The sequence below is a fragment of the Nicotiana tabacum genome, chromosome 6 (assembly GCF_000715075.1).
Source record: "Nicotiana tabacum cultivar K326 chromosome 6, ASM71507v2, whole genome shotgun sequence".
In the NCBI taxonomy this organism is placed as follows: Eukaryota; Viridiplantae; Streptophyta; class Magnoliopsida; order Solanales; family Solanaceae; genus Nicotiana; species Nicotiana tabacum.
In genome coordinates this window covers 125,049,968-125,066,405 of record NC_134085.1, presented here as the reverse complement: position 1 = coordinate 125,066,405, position 16,438 = coordinate 125,049,968, and the positions used below count along the sequence as shown (strand labels likewise).

Below are 16,438 nucleotides of genomic sequence, written 5' to 3'. Positions count from 1 at the left end.
ATACTTTCCACATTTTTCACCCAGCCACTTCTTCATCTTTTTCTGCTTCTTCCTCATCCTTGAAGACGCTATTTGGAAGGCCGAGATGAGGCCCCGAAGAAATGATTCTCGAAGGCATTGCTCCCGAGGATGTCCCCCGAGAGTAGATTAGACTTTTAGCTGTTACTTTTGCTTCTTTATTTCTGTGTAAAGACCCTTCATGGGATTTTGTAATCATGTGTAAGGTCCCTTCATGGGCTTTTTGTAATCATCATTTATTAATACAAAGAAGTTTCTTCAATTTGTCTCTGATTTATGCTGGATTTCCCTCTATTTGCGTTTGTGAAGAATCTGAGTGCAGGACTCTACCGATCAGTCCGAATACTGGGCCCGGGTGTTGGTATTTCCCCGGTTCCTGATTGGTTAATACGATATCCCGTGGATCCCTTTTTCATTCCTCGGACTAAGCCCGGATTGAATTGATATAAGCTTAGGTCGCCGGGACTCTCGACTTCAAGTTGAGTGAGAATAGGGCTTCAAATTTTTAGAAAGAAACATAGCCTTTCAAACCCCGTCGATAGTCCTCGAGGGGGAACTTGCTTGGACGCCTGAGAATAAAGATAGCCCTTAGGATTTCGAAGGCATTCCCCGAGTAAGAGTTCGCTCAAGCTTGGGCAACCTGAAAACTTGTTTTGAACTTAGAACGAAAATAGTCTTAAGGCATTATAGATAGACTCCGGATGAGGGTACGCTCGGACTCGGATAGCCCCTAGATTAAAGTAACCGAGTGGACGTTTAACTCGATTCGAAGTTGAGAAATTTTGCTAAGGCTTTATTAGTAGTTTTCGAGTGAAAATTGTCTTGGGATCAGGTAGCTCGAGGGCCAAAGGATCGGGTAAATAACTCACATTTGCAATGGGAAGAAATCCTCGAGGTAGGGTACCACCTCAAGGTTAGGCTCATATGAGTAGATTTTTAGAGCCTATCTTCTTTATGATAGAGGTCCTCGAGATCGGGTACCATCTCGAGGCTTGTAATGATACCAATGCCACCTTAGAGCCTATCTTCTTTTTGACAGAGGTCCTCGAGATCGGGTACCATCTCGAGGATTGTAACGATATCAACGGCTCCTTAGAGCCTATCTTCTTTTTGATAGAAGTCCTCGAGATCGTGTACCATATCGAGACTTGTAATGATATCAATGGCTCCTTAGAGCCTATCCTCTTTTTGACAGAGGTCCTCGAGATCGGGTACCATCTCGAGGCTTGTAATGATATCAACGGCTCCTTAGAGCCTATCTTCTTTTTGACAGAGGTCGTGGAGATCGGGTATCCCGAGGCTTGTAATAATATCAATGTCTCCTTAGAGCCTATATTCTTTTTGACAGAGGTCCTCAAGATCGGGTACTATCTCGAGGTTGGTTGATGCAGGGGCCTTTGATCCCCAAAACGTCATACGACAACGTTAATTGTATAACATGGTTATGAAATGACCAAGGCAATCTCGCTGGTACATCTTTCCAAAGCGATAATGGCTTAGTCAGTATTTTAAATTGACCTTTGAGGAAGGGGGACAATCACTGCTTTCTGTATATATAGGTTCGTCTTTCTTTTTTTGAGGATTCCACTATTCTGAGTAGCTATCCTCCTTCATAGAGTTCTTCTTTCCTGCATTAGGTCCTTTACCATTCCAACTTTGAATCCCTTGCTCAAATTCCTGCTCCAATTTCTTAGTTTTACCACAGTTATGGCTGCTATGCTAGGGCCCGCTCGGCAAGGAGAAGGAAGTTCCGCCTCTAGTTCCCGCCTAGTTGGTGGTGCGCCGTTGGTGCCAGACAAGCCAACCTCATGACATTTTATTTCGAGGGGGGACTTTCCGTCAAAAAAACCCCCCAATGTTTAGGGTCATTGGGAGTATGCCTCGAAGTTTATTTCTTTAATAGGAGAGAGGCACCTTGAGTCAATAAGGAAAAATTGTGGATGGGGCAAAAAGGTAGTATCGCGGGTACCTTCCTAGGAAGAGAGAATCATGGATCATGTCGAGGGGTTTTTGAACATATACACGTACCCCTTTACACTGGGCCCCCTTGATAGGGTCGTGCTCGACTCCTATCAAAAGTATCAGGTTACCTTGACACAGGTTCATCGGTCATTTTGGAGGATAATATTGATGATGAGGTTCTTTGCGGATGAAGCAGGGCTTGAGTTCACCCTAAGTCATCTCATCAGGCTGTATCGGCCTTTTCACCATCGAGGCCTGCTGACGCTACGATATCGATCCACCAGGCCCTTCGTTTTCGATGATAAAGAAGATGGGGATCAGGGATGGATGAGCTGATTCATCCGAGTACGAACTGTTGATATTATCCCTACAGAATTTCTACCATTTCCTGAGGAATGGAATTTTGCACGTAAGTGGTACCCTTTTGCCTTCGTTGTTTTTCTTATGGCAGAGGCGGGCTCCCTTAAATGCGTCTTTCTTTCCCTTTCTGCAGAAATTCCATGAATGCCATACGAGGTCCCCGACCTGATAGATTGGGCTTGGAAGTTGGCGACCCACTCGACTTACGATAAATGTAAGTGGCGAGATTTGTCTAAGGGTAGATGGGAGGCAAAACATTACGGTACGTGCTTTGTGATTTGCTCCTTTTTTGAAAGGCACTTTCTTTTTATGCATACTAACTCCATCATTGTAGGCATTAGGGAGTTTTTCGAGGCGAGATCATGCCCTCTCGAAGAGGGAGAAGGATCGTTAGCTTTGGGGGCGAGGAACAATAATAATAAGCAAAAAGGGCCTTAACAGTGCAACGGTGATTATAGCAAGATGAGTCCAACCCAAAGGGTCAAAGAGGATGTATTAGCTGAGCCTGCAACGTCCAAGATCTCTGGTTTTATAAAAACGGTCCCTCGTCTGCTGCTATCTTCTTTTCTCATCGAAGGTACCTCGAGGAACGAGGGTTGTCTGCCGCCGACTTCTTTTCCCTTTGAAGGCACTTCGAGGGATGTTGGAAGCCAGGGACCGCATATATCGAGTGACCATATCCCAACTAGGAGCGATTCTACTGGGGTTGATGGAGCCAGACTAGTAGATATGCACTTGACTTTTGAGGAAACTCAGCGGCTCTACTCTGTGGTGAGTTTTGTCCAATCGTATTGGTTTTATAGTTTTTTGCAATTTTTACTCTCTTATCGAGTTTCTCCTTCATAGGCTTTTAACAAGCTCATGTCTGAGCTGCTTCATCGTGATACTAGGCTGTGAAAAGTCATAGATGGGGAGAAGTCCCTCAGGCATCTTTGCGATGAAAGGGAAGATGAGTTGGCACACTTGTGGTATGAAGCGATTCGAAGTCTGAACTACGAAAGCTACCTCGAGGAGTAGGTAATTTTTGTTTCAAGGGAGTGTGTGTTTTTCTTCTATCTTCTGAACGATCATGCGAATAACTTGGTCTGAACGGACATGATTACAAGGCTCGAGTCTAAGCTTCTGAAGATGAAGGTTAAAGTTGTAGATGCTCAGGCTGAAGCCGAAGCAATCCGAACTAAGGCTGATAACAAAGTGCCCATCTATTTTAAGGACGATGCCGACGCTCGTGCTGAGCTGAGGGGGGATATCGACCGAGAGAGTAGGAGTAAAGAGTATGTTAGGTGTAAATCTCGGAGGGAAACCCTCGAGGATTTCCATGCCAAGGGCTTTGATCTCTCGGAAGAGATAAAGCAGGCAAAGGCAGACGGATATGATGCTAAGTTCCTTCTGTCCGATGCTAAAGATAGCGAGAAAGAGGCCGATTGGACATAGTCCCCAAGGGGGATGTAGATTAGGCCTTTCTTTTCTGATTTTGTGTATAGTGCTTTTAAATAACATGGAGCTTTGTATTGTTTTCACATATATGTATATAAAAGGAAGCCTTGCGGTTTCTTTTTTTTATGCACTTCCCTCTGCTTTGATGTTTGCCAGCCATTAGCCAGAAGAGCTGGTCTTCAAATTAAAAGAACCCTTAGGTTTATAGTACGACCCTAGGGCTCGTTGGGCTGGCCCGTAGGCTCTTATGCGTTTGTTCGGTACGACCTTTTAGTATAAGCCGGTGTTTAAGCTCTTATGCTTTTGCTCTTAGGCATATTCAGTTAACTGTTTCGGGTTCAGTCTCCGAGTCGGGTTTTGACTCGAGCTCATTGACCCTTAAGTTTTTAAATTTAAAGCTGGCCCTTAGGCTCTTACGTACTAGGTCGGTACGACTATTTATATGTGCTAGCGATAGCGGCTTTTACGCACTAGGTCGGTACGACTTTTATATGGACTAGCGACAACGGCTCTTACGCACTGGCCCTTAGACTCTTATGCACTAGGTCGGTACGACCTTCTATATGGGCTGGCGACAACAACTCTTACGTACGAGGTCAGTACGACCTTTTATATGGACTTTATTTATCCCTAGTTAAGGACTTTTGAAATTGTGTTTGCCTGGATCTTCGACGGCTTGATAAAAACCTTGATTGTGAGTCGTTATGCAACGATGAATGAGCACCTTGGGAGGTTTTCCTCGATGGCTGAGTGTTTCGAAGCCTATAGTTTGGAGCTGACATTGTCGAAGCTCTTTGCCTATGTCAACGGTAGCCTATTTAACCGGTTCTTTTCGAAATACTTTTGAAGTAATTAAAGGCCTGTGATTTTACAGCGATGGTCGGGCATCCCCGAGTCGCTTTAGTTTGGCTAGAGACTTATGACCATAGTCATTTATGTTTGCCCGTGGCTTTTAGATCCCGAATGAAGTAGTTTTGGCGCCTATATCGATGGTATGCATTTTTATGGGTCTTATAAGTTCGAATATATAGCCTTAACTTTAAGATCGGGGTAATGCCTTTTTGTAAGGTCTTATAATTTTTACATGCCTTGCTTGAGGTCTTACAGTTTTGGTTACTTGGTACAAGTATGGTTCATCCCTTGCTTGAGGTCTTACAGTTTTGGTTACTTGGTACAAGTATGGTTCATGCCTTGCTTGAGGTCTTACAGTTTTTGATGTTGCCTTATAAAGGTCTTACGGGGTCGAGGTTGCCCATATGAGGTCTTACAGTTTTTGGAACCTAAGGCCTTCAGGTTGGAAAGCGCTTCGGCTGTTTCGATCGGATACCTGCACATAGGTTAGTGTAAAATGTATCTAAAAAGGGAGATGATTTACCTTAGTGCCGATGGCGCCTTTGGCCTCGATATGCTTCGATGGTTTGTTCTGAGGACACGACACAACCGTTTGCTCTTTTTATTTGGGTATAGCCGAGAATAAATCTCATGATTGCTGTTTCACTGTTGGTGCCAGTGGGCATCAAACATTTTGTTTATCCTGTGGTTTCTTCGACATCGAAGGCGTTGGTGCCGGTGCTACATCGTGTACCGCGAACATCTCTCTCGCTGCATGTTATTCCCCATACACAATTTTTATTTCGTCCTTCATCAGAAACTTCATCATTTGGTGAAGGGTTGATGGTACTGCTCTAATGCAGTGTATCCATGGCCTTCTGAGCAAGGCATTGTACATTATGTCTCCTTCGATGACATGGAATTTGGCATTTTTGGATAGTGTCGGCCAGGTTGTCCAGGAGGGTAATTTTCTCTTTTGTTGTTTCGCTCGCCATGTTGAACCCGTTGAGGACTCGAGAGGCGGGCATGATTTGGTCAAACAGTCTGAGCTGCTCTACCACCCTTGACCTGATAATATTGGCCGAGCTTCCTGGATCTACAAGTACACGTTTAATTTGAAATGTATTTACAAGAAAAGAGATTACTAATACGTCGTTGTGAGGCTGAGACAAGGTCTTGATGTCCTCGTCGCTAAATATGAGAGCGTCCTCTAGTATGTAACCTCGAGTTCGCTTTTATCTTGTAATGGATATTTTTGTTCTTCTGATAGTGGGTTCCTGTGGGATGTCGACCCCTTCCATGATCATGTGGATAACATGTTGCGGCCATCTGTATCATTCTTTTTGGTCTCCTCTCTTTCCCGAAACTGATTTTTGGCTCGGTCGATAAGGAATTCTCCGAGGTGACCTTTGCCGAGTAGTCGGGCTACTTCTTCCCGGAGTTGTCGGCAATCCTCGGTCTTGTGACCATGTGTGCCGTGAAATTCACAAACTAAGTTGTGGTTCCTTTGTGAAGAATCTGATTGTACAGGACTTGGCCACCTGGTGTCTCCGATTTTACTAATGGCGAATACAATGTTTAAAATGTCGACGTTGAAGTTGTATTCCAACAAGCGGGGTGCCTCCGTCGGCCTTGTGTGCCTATCGAATCTAGCTCTTTTAATGAATCCTCGTGGATTCTGGCCTCGATCCATCCTTCAGTCATTGCGGGGTATGTTGCGCCTCGGGGCGTTTCTTCTATCTTCAGTGTACGATTAATATGTTTCTTTGTTTGGCTTTGGCTCCTTTGCTGGAAGCCTTCTAGGATATACCGAGCCCGAGGGGGCTTCTAGTTGGTTGTCTTCGACTCTGATCTTCGATTGGTATCAGTTGTGGATGTCCGACCAAGTCACGGCGGGATATTCGACTAAGTTCTTCTTTAGCTGCTTCGAAGCTACCGAGCTTCGCTCGTTCAAACCTTGAGTGAAGGCCTGCATTTCCTAGTCGTCGGAGACTGGTGGCTGTTCCATTCGTTCCATTTGAAAGCGAGATACGAACTCTCGTAGCATCTCATTTTCCCTTTTCTTGATTTTGAAGACGTTAGATTTCCTTGTAGCTACCTTGATGGCACCAGCATGTGCCTTTATGAAGGAATCTGCCAGCGTGGCAAATGAATCTATCGAGTTTGGGGCCAGGTTGTGATACCACATCATCGCCCCTTTCGAAAGCGTCTCTCCGAACAATTTTAGTAGGACATATTCGATCTCGTCGTCCTTTAGGTTGTTGCCCTTCACTGTATAAGTGTAAGCAGTGACGTGCTCGTTGGGGTCTGAGGTTCCATTGTACTTTGGAAGGTCATGCATTCTAAACTTCTTTGGAATGGGTTTTGGGGCCGCTTCCTGTGGGAACGGTTTTTGTACGAACTTCTTCGAATCTACACCCTTCAAGATCGAGGGTGCGCCTGGAATTTGATCGACCCTAGAATTGTAGGTCTCTACCTTCTTGTCGTTGGCTTCTATCTTCTTCTCGCCCAACTCGATCCTCTTTTTGAGGTCCTCAAGCATATTTATGATGGCGGGGTCGGCTGCCGACCCGTTGTTGCTTGATCTTTCTGGTGCCTGCTCGGCTTGGGGAGCCATTTCCGGTGCTACCGTGTTGGAAGTTTTTTGGTGGCTTTTTAGCTGAGCAATTGCCAGTTGTTGTGCTCGTAACATTTTAAAAATAACGCGAAGGCTAATCTCTCATTCTTCCCTAGCTAGGGTGTAAGGCCCCATGGAATTTTTACTCAAAAACCCGAAATACGGTAGTGCCAAGTTAAGAATATGTGTTAGAAATTCTAGTTGCCATTCTTGACAGGCAAGTCCGGAAGTTGAGAAACAAAGAATTGCCTCCATGAAAGTGTTATGACGAAACCAGCATGTTGAAGAAGCCACTTGGTAAGCCGAGGAAGAAATGAAAAGGAAGTACCCACATTTGTTTGTATAGCCATGTAATAGCTTATATGAATTTGGTTCCTATGAACTTTGTATCACTTGATCAGTCTATGTAAAACTATTCTGTTTTGATTATATATTGCCTATGGGGCCGTGGTTAGTGTGGTTATGAATTATATAGTGTCAATAGATTGTGTATATGCTGTTCGGATATGTTTTTAGGGCTCTCTGGTAGGTGGATAGGCCTAGGTACAAAGGAAACTCTGGCAAAATTTTTGGAAATTTAGAGAGTTAGCCAAATTTGGGGGTTGTTGGTATGTGGTGTGAAACTGAAGTTGCATAAGGTGCTGATAAGTGAACCTTGTTCCTCATTCGAGGATGAATGATCTTAAGTGGGGGAAGATGTAAGGCCCTATGAAATTTTTACTCAAAAACCTGAAATCTCATAGTGCCAAGTTAAGAATATGTGTTAGAAATTTATAAAATTCTTCGCAGCTCGGTCCTTTTGGATTGATATGTGCATTAAAAAGTTAAGGAAAAATGTTTTTCAGAAGAGCGCGTTTCTGCAGCCCATTATGCGGCCGCATAGCTGCCGCAGAGTGAGGCAGAATGTTGGCTAATTTTGAGGACAACTATGCGGACAATTATGTGATCGCATAATCAATATGTGGACCGCATAGTCGTCGCATAACCTCCTTGTGACTTTTGCAAAGGGCAGTTCTGCGGTGCATTATACAACCGCAGAACACGTATGCGGACCACATATTGGCCGCATACCTGGGCAGAATATTCAAGTCTTGAGGGCTACTTTTGCAGTCCCTTTTGTGGCTATGCGACCACAGATTGAGTCAGGGCTCCTATTTTCTAATTTTTAAAACCCGACCCTATTCTGTTAAAAACACCCCATTAGACCATCTTGTGCTATTTTCTACTACATCTAAAGTGAGAAAAAGTGTTCTAGAGGGAGAAAGTGATTCTCACAAAGTCTTTACTCAATCCTTGCCCAAATCTTTGAAGATTGTCAAGAAAAGTTGCTAATCCTTCATCCTAAGAGGTAAGAACTTGTGCCCTAACCTTTGATTTCGAAATTCATACTAGAATAAGTAATTAACAAGTGGGTTCATGGCTATAAGGATGGATTTTCTTGCATGCATGTGTGATAAAAGGGTATGGTGAGACTATAAGCTAAAAATGTAACAAATGGGGTGTAGGATGATAGAACCTCTCACAAAAAGGTCCTAAAATCATAAAGCACACTTAGTGCTTGATAATGTGCTCAACTGAGCTAGAATCTTGATTATCTCTCTAATTCTTGGTTCAACTTGTAATTCTCATAAAATAGATCGAAGTTGCTAAGAGTTCTAGAATTATTGTAAAATTTAAGGAAAGCTCTATTGAGGTATGTATGGCTAAAACCCCCTCTTCTTAGAAATTGAGCTCCCTTGGTGTTCCTGCAAATGTTGTAAGTTCCGAAATTTGATTGGCGTAGTGTTTGCTATTTTAAATGAATTGGTGTAGCAAGAATATATGTGAAAGGTGTGTTTCAATGTTTTCAATATGCTATTTTCGGTAAATTAAGGATGTGTAAAGAATGTGAACCATGTGCTAAAATGCCTAGATTTCAAGTCAAGTTTAAATTGAGATTGTTATGCCAAACTATGTGAAATTCGCTCTATGCTTACAACTTGAATTGCTCTTGTACGTGCCTATTATCTTAAATTGCAAGGTTAATGTTGAAAGTGGAAATGATGTGAAATGTGGGGGAAAAGAGTTTGAGTTATGAAATATGGCCTAGTATCAAGCATGATATGATAATTATGGCCCCAAGTGTCGATGAACTGATATATGTGAAATAAAGATAGAAAAGAGATGATTGATGGAAAAGGAAAAAGGTCTTGGCAAGATAGCCTAGCCGATCGGGCCGTGATCGGATGCCATGCCGCACACATGGTGGTATTTTGCTGATATTGAAACCGGAAAGTGAGAATGAAATTGTGATTGAGGTACATGTCTTAGATGAGGCAACCTAGCCGACCGGGTCGTGATCGGACTCCGCGCAAGAAAGCGGTGGTATTGTGAATGATGATGTAAAAATATTAAATGTCCTAAACTAAAGCTATGGAAATTATGTGAAAGCTATGTGATCCCTTATTTGATGATTGGGTAATTATTTAAAGCTTTTGTTGATCCTTAGGATTTCTTTATTCTTGTATGGTTGTTCTTTCTAATGAGATGATGTTTAGTTATACATACTAGTACTATTCCACAGTACTAACGTCTCTTTTGCCGGGGGCGCTACATCTTTGAAATGGATGTAGGTTGTTCCGTAGCAGACAGTGTTGATCGCAGATAGTGGTGCATCTTCTCTTCAGCTGATTTGGTAAGCCCCATTTCTTTTAGGGGTCCTGTATCATTCGTTTATCATGTACTTTGTATTTTGAGGTATAGTTGGAGCCTTATTGCCGGCATTATCATAACTATCTTTTGTATCTTTAATGGCTCCGTAGACGTTGTGTGGGTTATGTACGGGCATTGGATGTGTCTCTAGTCTATGTTGTAATTCTAAACTCTTGTACTTCTAAAACTATAACTCTATGAATTTTGGGAACATAACTATGGTTTAAGGGTTGTAATATAAAATGAACTACCAATGTTGTATGTACGATCTTTCCTACTGTTTAATTAAATGGAATTATGGCTTTCTTGATCATAGGGAGTTGGGTAGAAGGTGTCTAAAAAGGCTTGCTCAGTTGGGTTCACTCGATTGAGCGCTGGTCGCGCTCCTTAGTTTTGGGGCGTGACATGGGGTTTTCTAAGCTTCTTGCTGGTCTCCTTGGCATATCTCCTGTTAGTGTGGGAGCTTATATCGACGTTTTGGGCATCGCGTGAGACCACATCCATGGGAATTGGCTCTGCCGCGCCCTCAGGGTTTAGCGGTGGTGCGCCAATACCTGGAACAACTACACCATTCTCTCCATGGTCCTCAAGACCATTGATTTCATATGCATTCACTGAGTTAGACATTTTTACCTGAAATCAAAGATTCTTGGACAAGAAAAAGCGTGAAAGATAAGTTGCGTTATGTGTTTGGACCAACAAGAAAACAATCTCTATTATTTTTAGCCTCACGGTGGGCGCCAAATTGTTTACCGTGAAAATGGTAATTACAATTAGTTTTGATTTTATGGTTCTAAAAATACGTAATCTGTTTTTATGCTAGTTGTTAGGCAATAGATGCTAAGTGAAAGTTTATAAAATAAGATAATAGCTTGTAGACAGTGTAATAATCAAACCGAATGGCTGAAAATCGGGGCCTCGAGCTTGTGTATACAGGGCCTCGAGGTCGAGTCGGATGCCCAACTAAGGGCAGTCGATGGAGGATTAACAGTTTTGATAAATTTGGTGGCGGCTCTTTATGACCAATAATGAGAAATAAATGAAGAACAATTAATGAAATGTAACAAGTATGAGAACACACTGAATATAAGCAATAAATGGAAATAATGAGATCGAGAAGTATATTAGAGAGTAGAGAGAATGTTCTTGAATATTTAATATTGGATGTCAAATCACTACAAAATGACAAGGATCCCCTTTATATATGAGGGAGAATCCCAACATAGTACAAATGCATTTATTACAAAGACATGAGGCTGGTACAACCATTTGATGCCATGGTATGGGTTTGAACTAGCCTAATAGACTTTGTCAGCTCTAGTCTCGTCCCTTGGGAACTTCACATCGATCCACCATTACCGCTGGTTTGCGCTGCCCCGAGATCGATCATTGAGGACCCTCGGGGTCGAAACCCCGAGCTGAGCTTCGAGCCTTCTGAGGGCGGTCTTTACGAGGCGCTTTAATGATCATAAAATTGGACCACTGATTTTTACTGCATACAGTTATCCACCTATATTATCCGTTAAAAAAGAGTTGAATAATGAACTTCTTAAAAACGGGTCATATATGGATAAGAACCATATTATTCACTTAAAAAATGGATAACCAATAGTTAACTAATGGATTACTTTTACATTTGTAAAGCCTCAAATTGGGGTTTCCTCAAGTTTGGGAGACTAGCAATTCTCCCAAAAATGATCATATTCAAGAAGACATGGATAATATAGATATCCATATTATCTGCCAGTTAATCCCTTTTTTATCTGTATTAAATATGGGCCGGGCCGGATAATTTATCCGTTTTATATTACCCATTTTCGACCCCGCATATCTGAACCGCGCCGTCCGTTTGCCACCCCTAGGCCCTACGTACTATACTTTAATTTAAATGCGGAATTAGAAAAAAATCAAGCAATTTTGTAAATAACTAATAGTTGCATTTTGCATTATTCTTGTCAAAAACCTTCAACGATCAAAGAAAGGAGAACGAGCAATTGACTCATAATTGAAAGATGGGGATAACTGAAGTTCATGTCTAAATGAGGACATGAATTTACTGTTGTCTCATATTTTAAATGTGCTTTTACTGTTGATAATTGGACCCTAAAAATAAAACCGTGCCCACAAGAAGGGTGGCTTCATCTGATCACTCAAAATCCGCTAATCAGGAAGAGAGAAAGAAAGAATTTTTTTTTTAGATAAAGCGAAAACTCGTTCTTGACCTTTTTGACAGTAGCTAATCTAATTCGTAACCCGCCATCTTTTGGCAGGAGTCACCCGAACTTGACCAGGCAATGGAGCGAGCCTAAACTGTTGCTAATTGGTCCCTAAAAATAAAACTTAAGTCCCTACAACCCCTATCGTGAGCAAGACCGAGACAAGTAACTTGATGTTGAATGGACGAAATTTAAAATAAATGAATTGAACCTGTAACATTGTGGGAGGAGTCATTAATTAGTGTGAGACCTGTTTCATAGCTTGTTCCAATTTTATTGGAGGATAGCTTGATTGCTTGTTCTTTTGGTGCAAGACTGTCACAAGGCATCATTAATTAGTGTGACTCCTATTAGCTAGTGTTTTGCGTTTGAAATAAACAGTAGCAAGATAAAGGCACTTAGCATTATATAAAAAGGAACCCTGGATTTATAACATTCCTCTAGATACTCTTAACGCATACAAGTTGCATATTTTAAAAAGGAAAAAAAATTAGGCATGTTACATCCCTGCAATACTCCTCCAAAAACGACAACCACAAACCGGATAATATATAGTAGCTAGCTGTTTATATACTATGTTAAAAGCTTAATTATCCCAATAATAGTTGTTTATCTATTATGTTAAGAGCTTAATATATAGCGTAGTAATTTTCCAGATGTCACTTCTCTATAGGTCCAAATTTGGTAACTCAGCGGTAATGGATAAGTAAGACAAAGGACGAGGTCGACCATGATATAATGACTGAAGGTCATTCTCACAAAGGCTGGTGCCAAAAATGGGCAGCCGAGATGAGAATATAACAGTATTATAGGTTCAAAAGTGGACATAAAGAATATTCTTTTGGATATTCTTTATGTTGTACGTTTTAGGATTTTTGGGGTATATCCCCTATAAATAGGAAGAGATAGGGAACAAAGAGGGGATCTTCTAACTTTTGGAGAAAAAACACATTGTAAAGGTTGACAAAAGAGAATATCCAAAAGTTGTCTTGTTTCGTAGATAATATTGTTGAAGTACACGTTGTTCAAACTTTATCCATAAATCCAAAGATTCCATACCATCCTGACATCTCACTTTTCCACGTCGCAGACAGAGAAAAGGAACATCCCAATCATATAATAATTTGGTGGTAGATCCTTTCTCATTACATTCATTGCCATTATTTATATATTTATGCTATCATATTTATTGTCATTCATAGTATATTAAATCCGCTATTTAATGCTCTTGAGCACTACTCGTTTCACAAGTCCTCTATTTCATACGATCTAGAATTTATTAAGTTCAACTAAGATTTGCTCTTTAATTCATCATTAATTGGTTTAGCACTTATTTGCTCATACAATTTGGCGTCGTCTGTGGGGAGGTTTTAGTTGAAATTTTAGTTCCTTTTAGATCAAAAAAAGAAGAAGCCATCTTTTCTTTGTTTGCACAAACTAACGATGGCAGGAAAAGGAGATGCAAGACTGGAAGCAATAGTAGGTGTCACTACCAATATTTTGAACACCATCAACGAAGATGGCAGAGAGGATAATGAGAACGTGACGGCAAGCACTACGCCCTGGCAGAGTGATTCACCTCCCCCTCATGAAAGCGTAACAGCCTCACGCAAAATGGGAGCCTCCACGTCTACAGCTGAGGAAGCACCACCATCACTGAAAAAATTATTGGATGAGTGGCTGACAAGCACTCTAAACAACATACTTGACAAACCCGTTCAAAGGGAGAGCAGAAACACTACGCAAGTAGATATCACAACGATCACTAGCGAGCATCCCGTCCCTCAAACAGGTAACACTTACACCACTATTGATGAAGGTAATGATGCACTTGCAACCATTCTAAAGAATATGGAAGAAATGAAAAACTAAAACAAGGCTCTCCTCGACCAGATGAGGGAACATCAAGAAAGGGTCGATAAGATACCGGACGCTCCAAAGTTTCTACCAAAATGAAACGTTGGTCTGTTGATCGAACAACCATATTGCAAGAAAGCGGCTCTACAAACCATCCCCAAAACCTTCAAAATGCCACCGTACCTGAAGATATATAATGGTACTACAAACTCCGAAGATGATATTATCCATTACATCATAGCGATGAAGGGCAACGACCTTTCGAAGGAGCAAGTACCATCACTGTTACTGAAAACGTTCGGCGAAACCTTAACGGGGAGCCTTAACATAGTATTCAAAACTATCGGCGTGGTCAATAGTAACATTTAAGGAAATGGCTGACAATTTCGTCACCGCCCATGGAGGGGATAAAAAGGTGGAGGCCAGGGTGAATGATATATTCGCCGTTAGGCAATCTCCTGGCGAGGGACTCAGGAACTTCCTCGCCCGGTTTAACAGGGTGAGAATGAGCTTACCAAATGTATCAAAAAAGATGGCGGTGGAAGCTTTTCACAACGGGTTGAACAAGAACAGGTCGAGAGCAACGAGAAAGTTATTAAGCAGGCTCATGAAATATCCTCCCACCACTTGGGAAGAAATCCACAATGCCTACTGCGCCGAGGTAAGAGTCGATGAGGATGACCTTAACGGTCCGACCCAATGGTTGACATCAGTTCAAACTGAGTCGAGAAAAGATCCCCGTAATGATGGTCGAAGAGATCAGTCAGGCCCCCATCTCAATCGAGAAAGACATCAACCCTACGTCAGAACAACCGTCCCACCGTCTCCTCGACACGCGGAAGGGTCGTCTAGGCCATATACAGGGACTCAACGAAACAAAAAAGGTATGCATCCACTCTTATCTGCTCACAACTTTTGTGTTTCCCTTTCAGAAATAGTGTACGCACTAGAAAAGCTTGGCACAAAGGTGAAATGGCCACAAAAGATGAAGTCCGACCCAAATACCCGAAAGTCGAATGTCCTTTGTGAATTTCACCAGGAGTGGGGACACAAAACTGAGGACTGCATAGCTCTATGGCAAGAGGTAGTAAACAAGCTGAACCAAGGGCACCTGAGTGAACCGATGAGCGACCGTGGACGGGCCAACTTCAGCTGCGGACGTGAACAATACAAGGGGCCTCCAAAGCCACCCTCCCCCACCCACACTATCCAAATGATCATCAGCGGAGGCGATGAAACAACGATCAACCATGTGAAGTTCACCACTACACACAAACTGAAGCAGTCGATCACTCACGAACGGTACGACGACCTCAGAGACAGTATCATCATCAATAAGTCAGATACCGACTGTTTGACATTCCCTCATTTCGATAGTCTTGTTATTACTTTACGTATTTCAAATTATGGCGTGAAAGAATAATGTTAGACGATGGAAGCGACGCGTGTATTAGCCACGCTCGAGTCCTCACACAAATAAGACTGGAAGACAAGATAGTACCGCGTTGCATAACACTAACATGTTTTAACAAAGCAGTTGAGCGAGCCTCTGGGAAATAACACTACCCATTCTAGCCGGGGGCATCACCCTAGAAACAACATTCCATGTCATGAACCAAGACACAGCTTACAACGCTATCATAGGGCGGCCATGGATACACGCCATGAGAGCCATCCCGTCAAGCCTATATCAAGTAATCACGTTCCCTACTCTATGGGGATATTCAACATCCGAGGCGAATAACGTACCACCCAAGAATGCTATCGTATTGCCTAGGATGGCACATACACCCAACAACTAAAGGGAATAGACTCAGACGCATAGCTATTACCAAAGTCGGGGACCGGACTTGACGTACAAATAGACGTCATCAGGGACCCCGACATCATGGAAGCCGGTGAGTCAACAGTAGAAGACCTCGATCCCGTCCAACTGAATAGCAGTGATAGCAACAAAAAGGCTTACATCAGACATAAACTCTCAGAACCAGCTAAATTTCACAAGTTTTTAATTGACAATGCCGATTTGTTCGCCTTCTCCCATGCAGATACGCCAGGCATCCCGAAAGACATCGCCATACACAAGTTGAATGTCGACCCACTCTGCCCACCAGCACGGCAAATAAGAAGAAAATTCAACGTCGCAATTAACAAGGCCGTCAGTGATGAAGTGGATAAGCTGCTCTCCAACGATTCCATCCAGGAATTAAAATACCCCAAATGGGTCACCAATGTGGTCATGGTAAAAAAGAGAAATGGGAAATGGCAGATGTGCGTAGATTTCACAGATCTAAACAAGGCATGCCCAAAAGACTCATTTCCCTTGCCTCACATCGACGCAACAACATGGCACGAATTATTAAGCTTTTTAGATGCCTTCTCAGGTTACAACCCAATCCTCATGGAGGAGGAGGACCAGGAGAAAACTACTTTCATCACCCATCAAGGA

The 16,438-nt window shown here is 42.4% G+C and overlaps 1 protein-coding gene across 1 annotated transcript; it reads left to right on the top strand.

The window, feature by feature from the left end:
* Positions 1-14,362: 14,362 nt before the first annotated feature.
* LOC107814385 (uncharacterized) lies at positions 14,363-15,412 on the top strand. Its single transcript, XM_016639796.2, has one exon. The coding sequence runs from the start codon at positions 14,363-14,365 to the stop codon at positions 15,410-15,412; it is 1,050 nt and encodes a 349-aa protein (XP_016495282.2).
* The last annotated feature ends 1,026 nt before the right edge of the window (positions 15,413-16,438 follow it).

What these genes read in the sequence shown, in the direction of transcription:
- LOC107814385 (XM_016639796.2), top strand. Translation starts at nt 14,363, where the DNA reads ATGGCTGACAATTTCGTCACCGCCCATGGAGGGGATAAAAAGGTGGAG.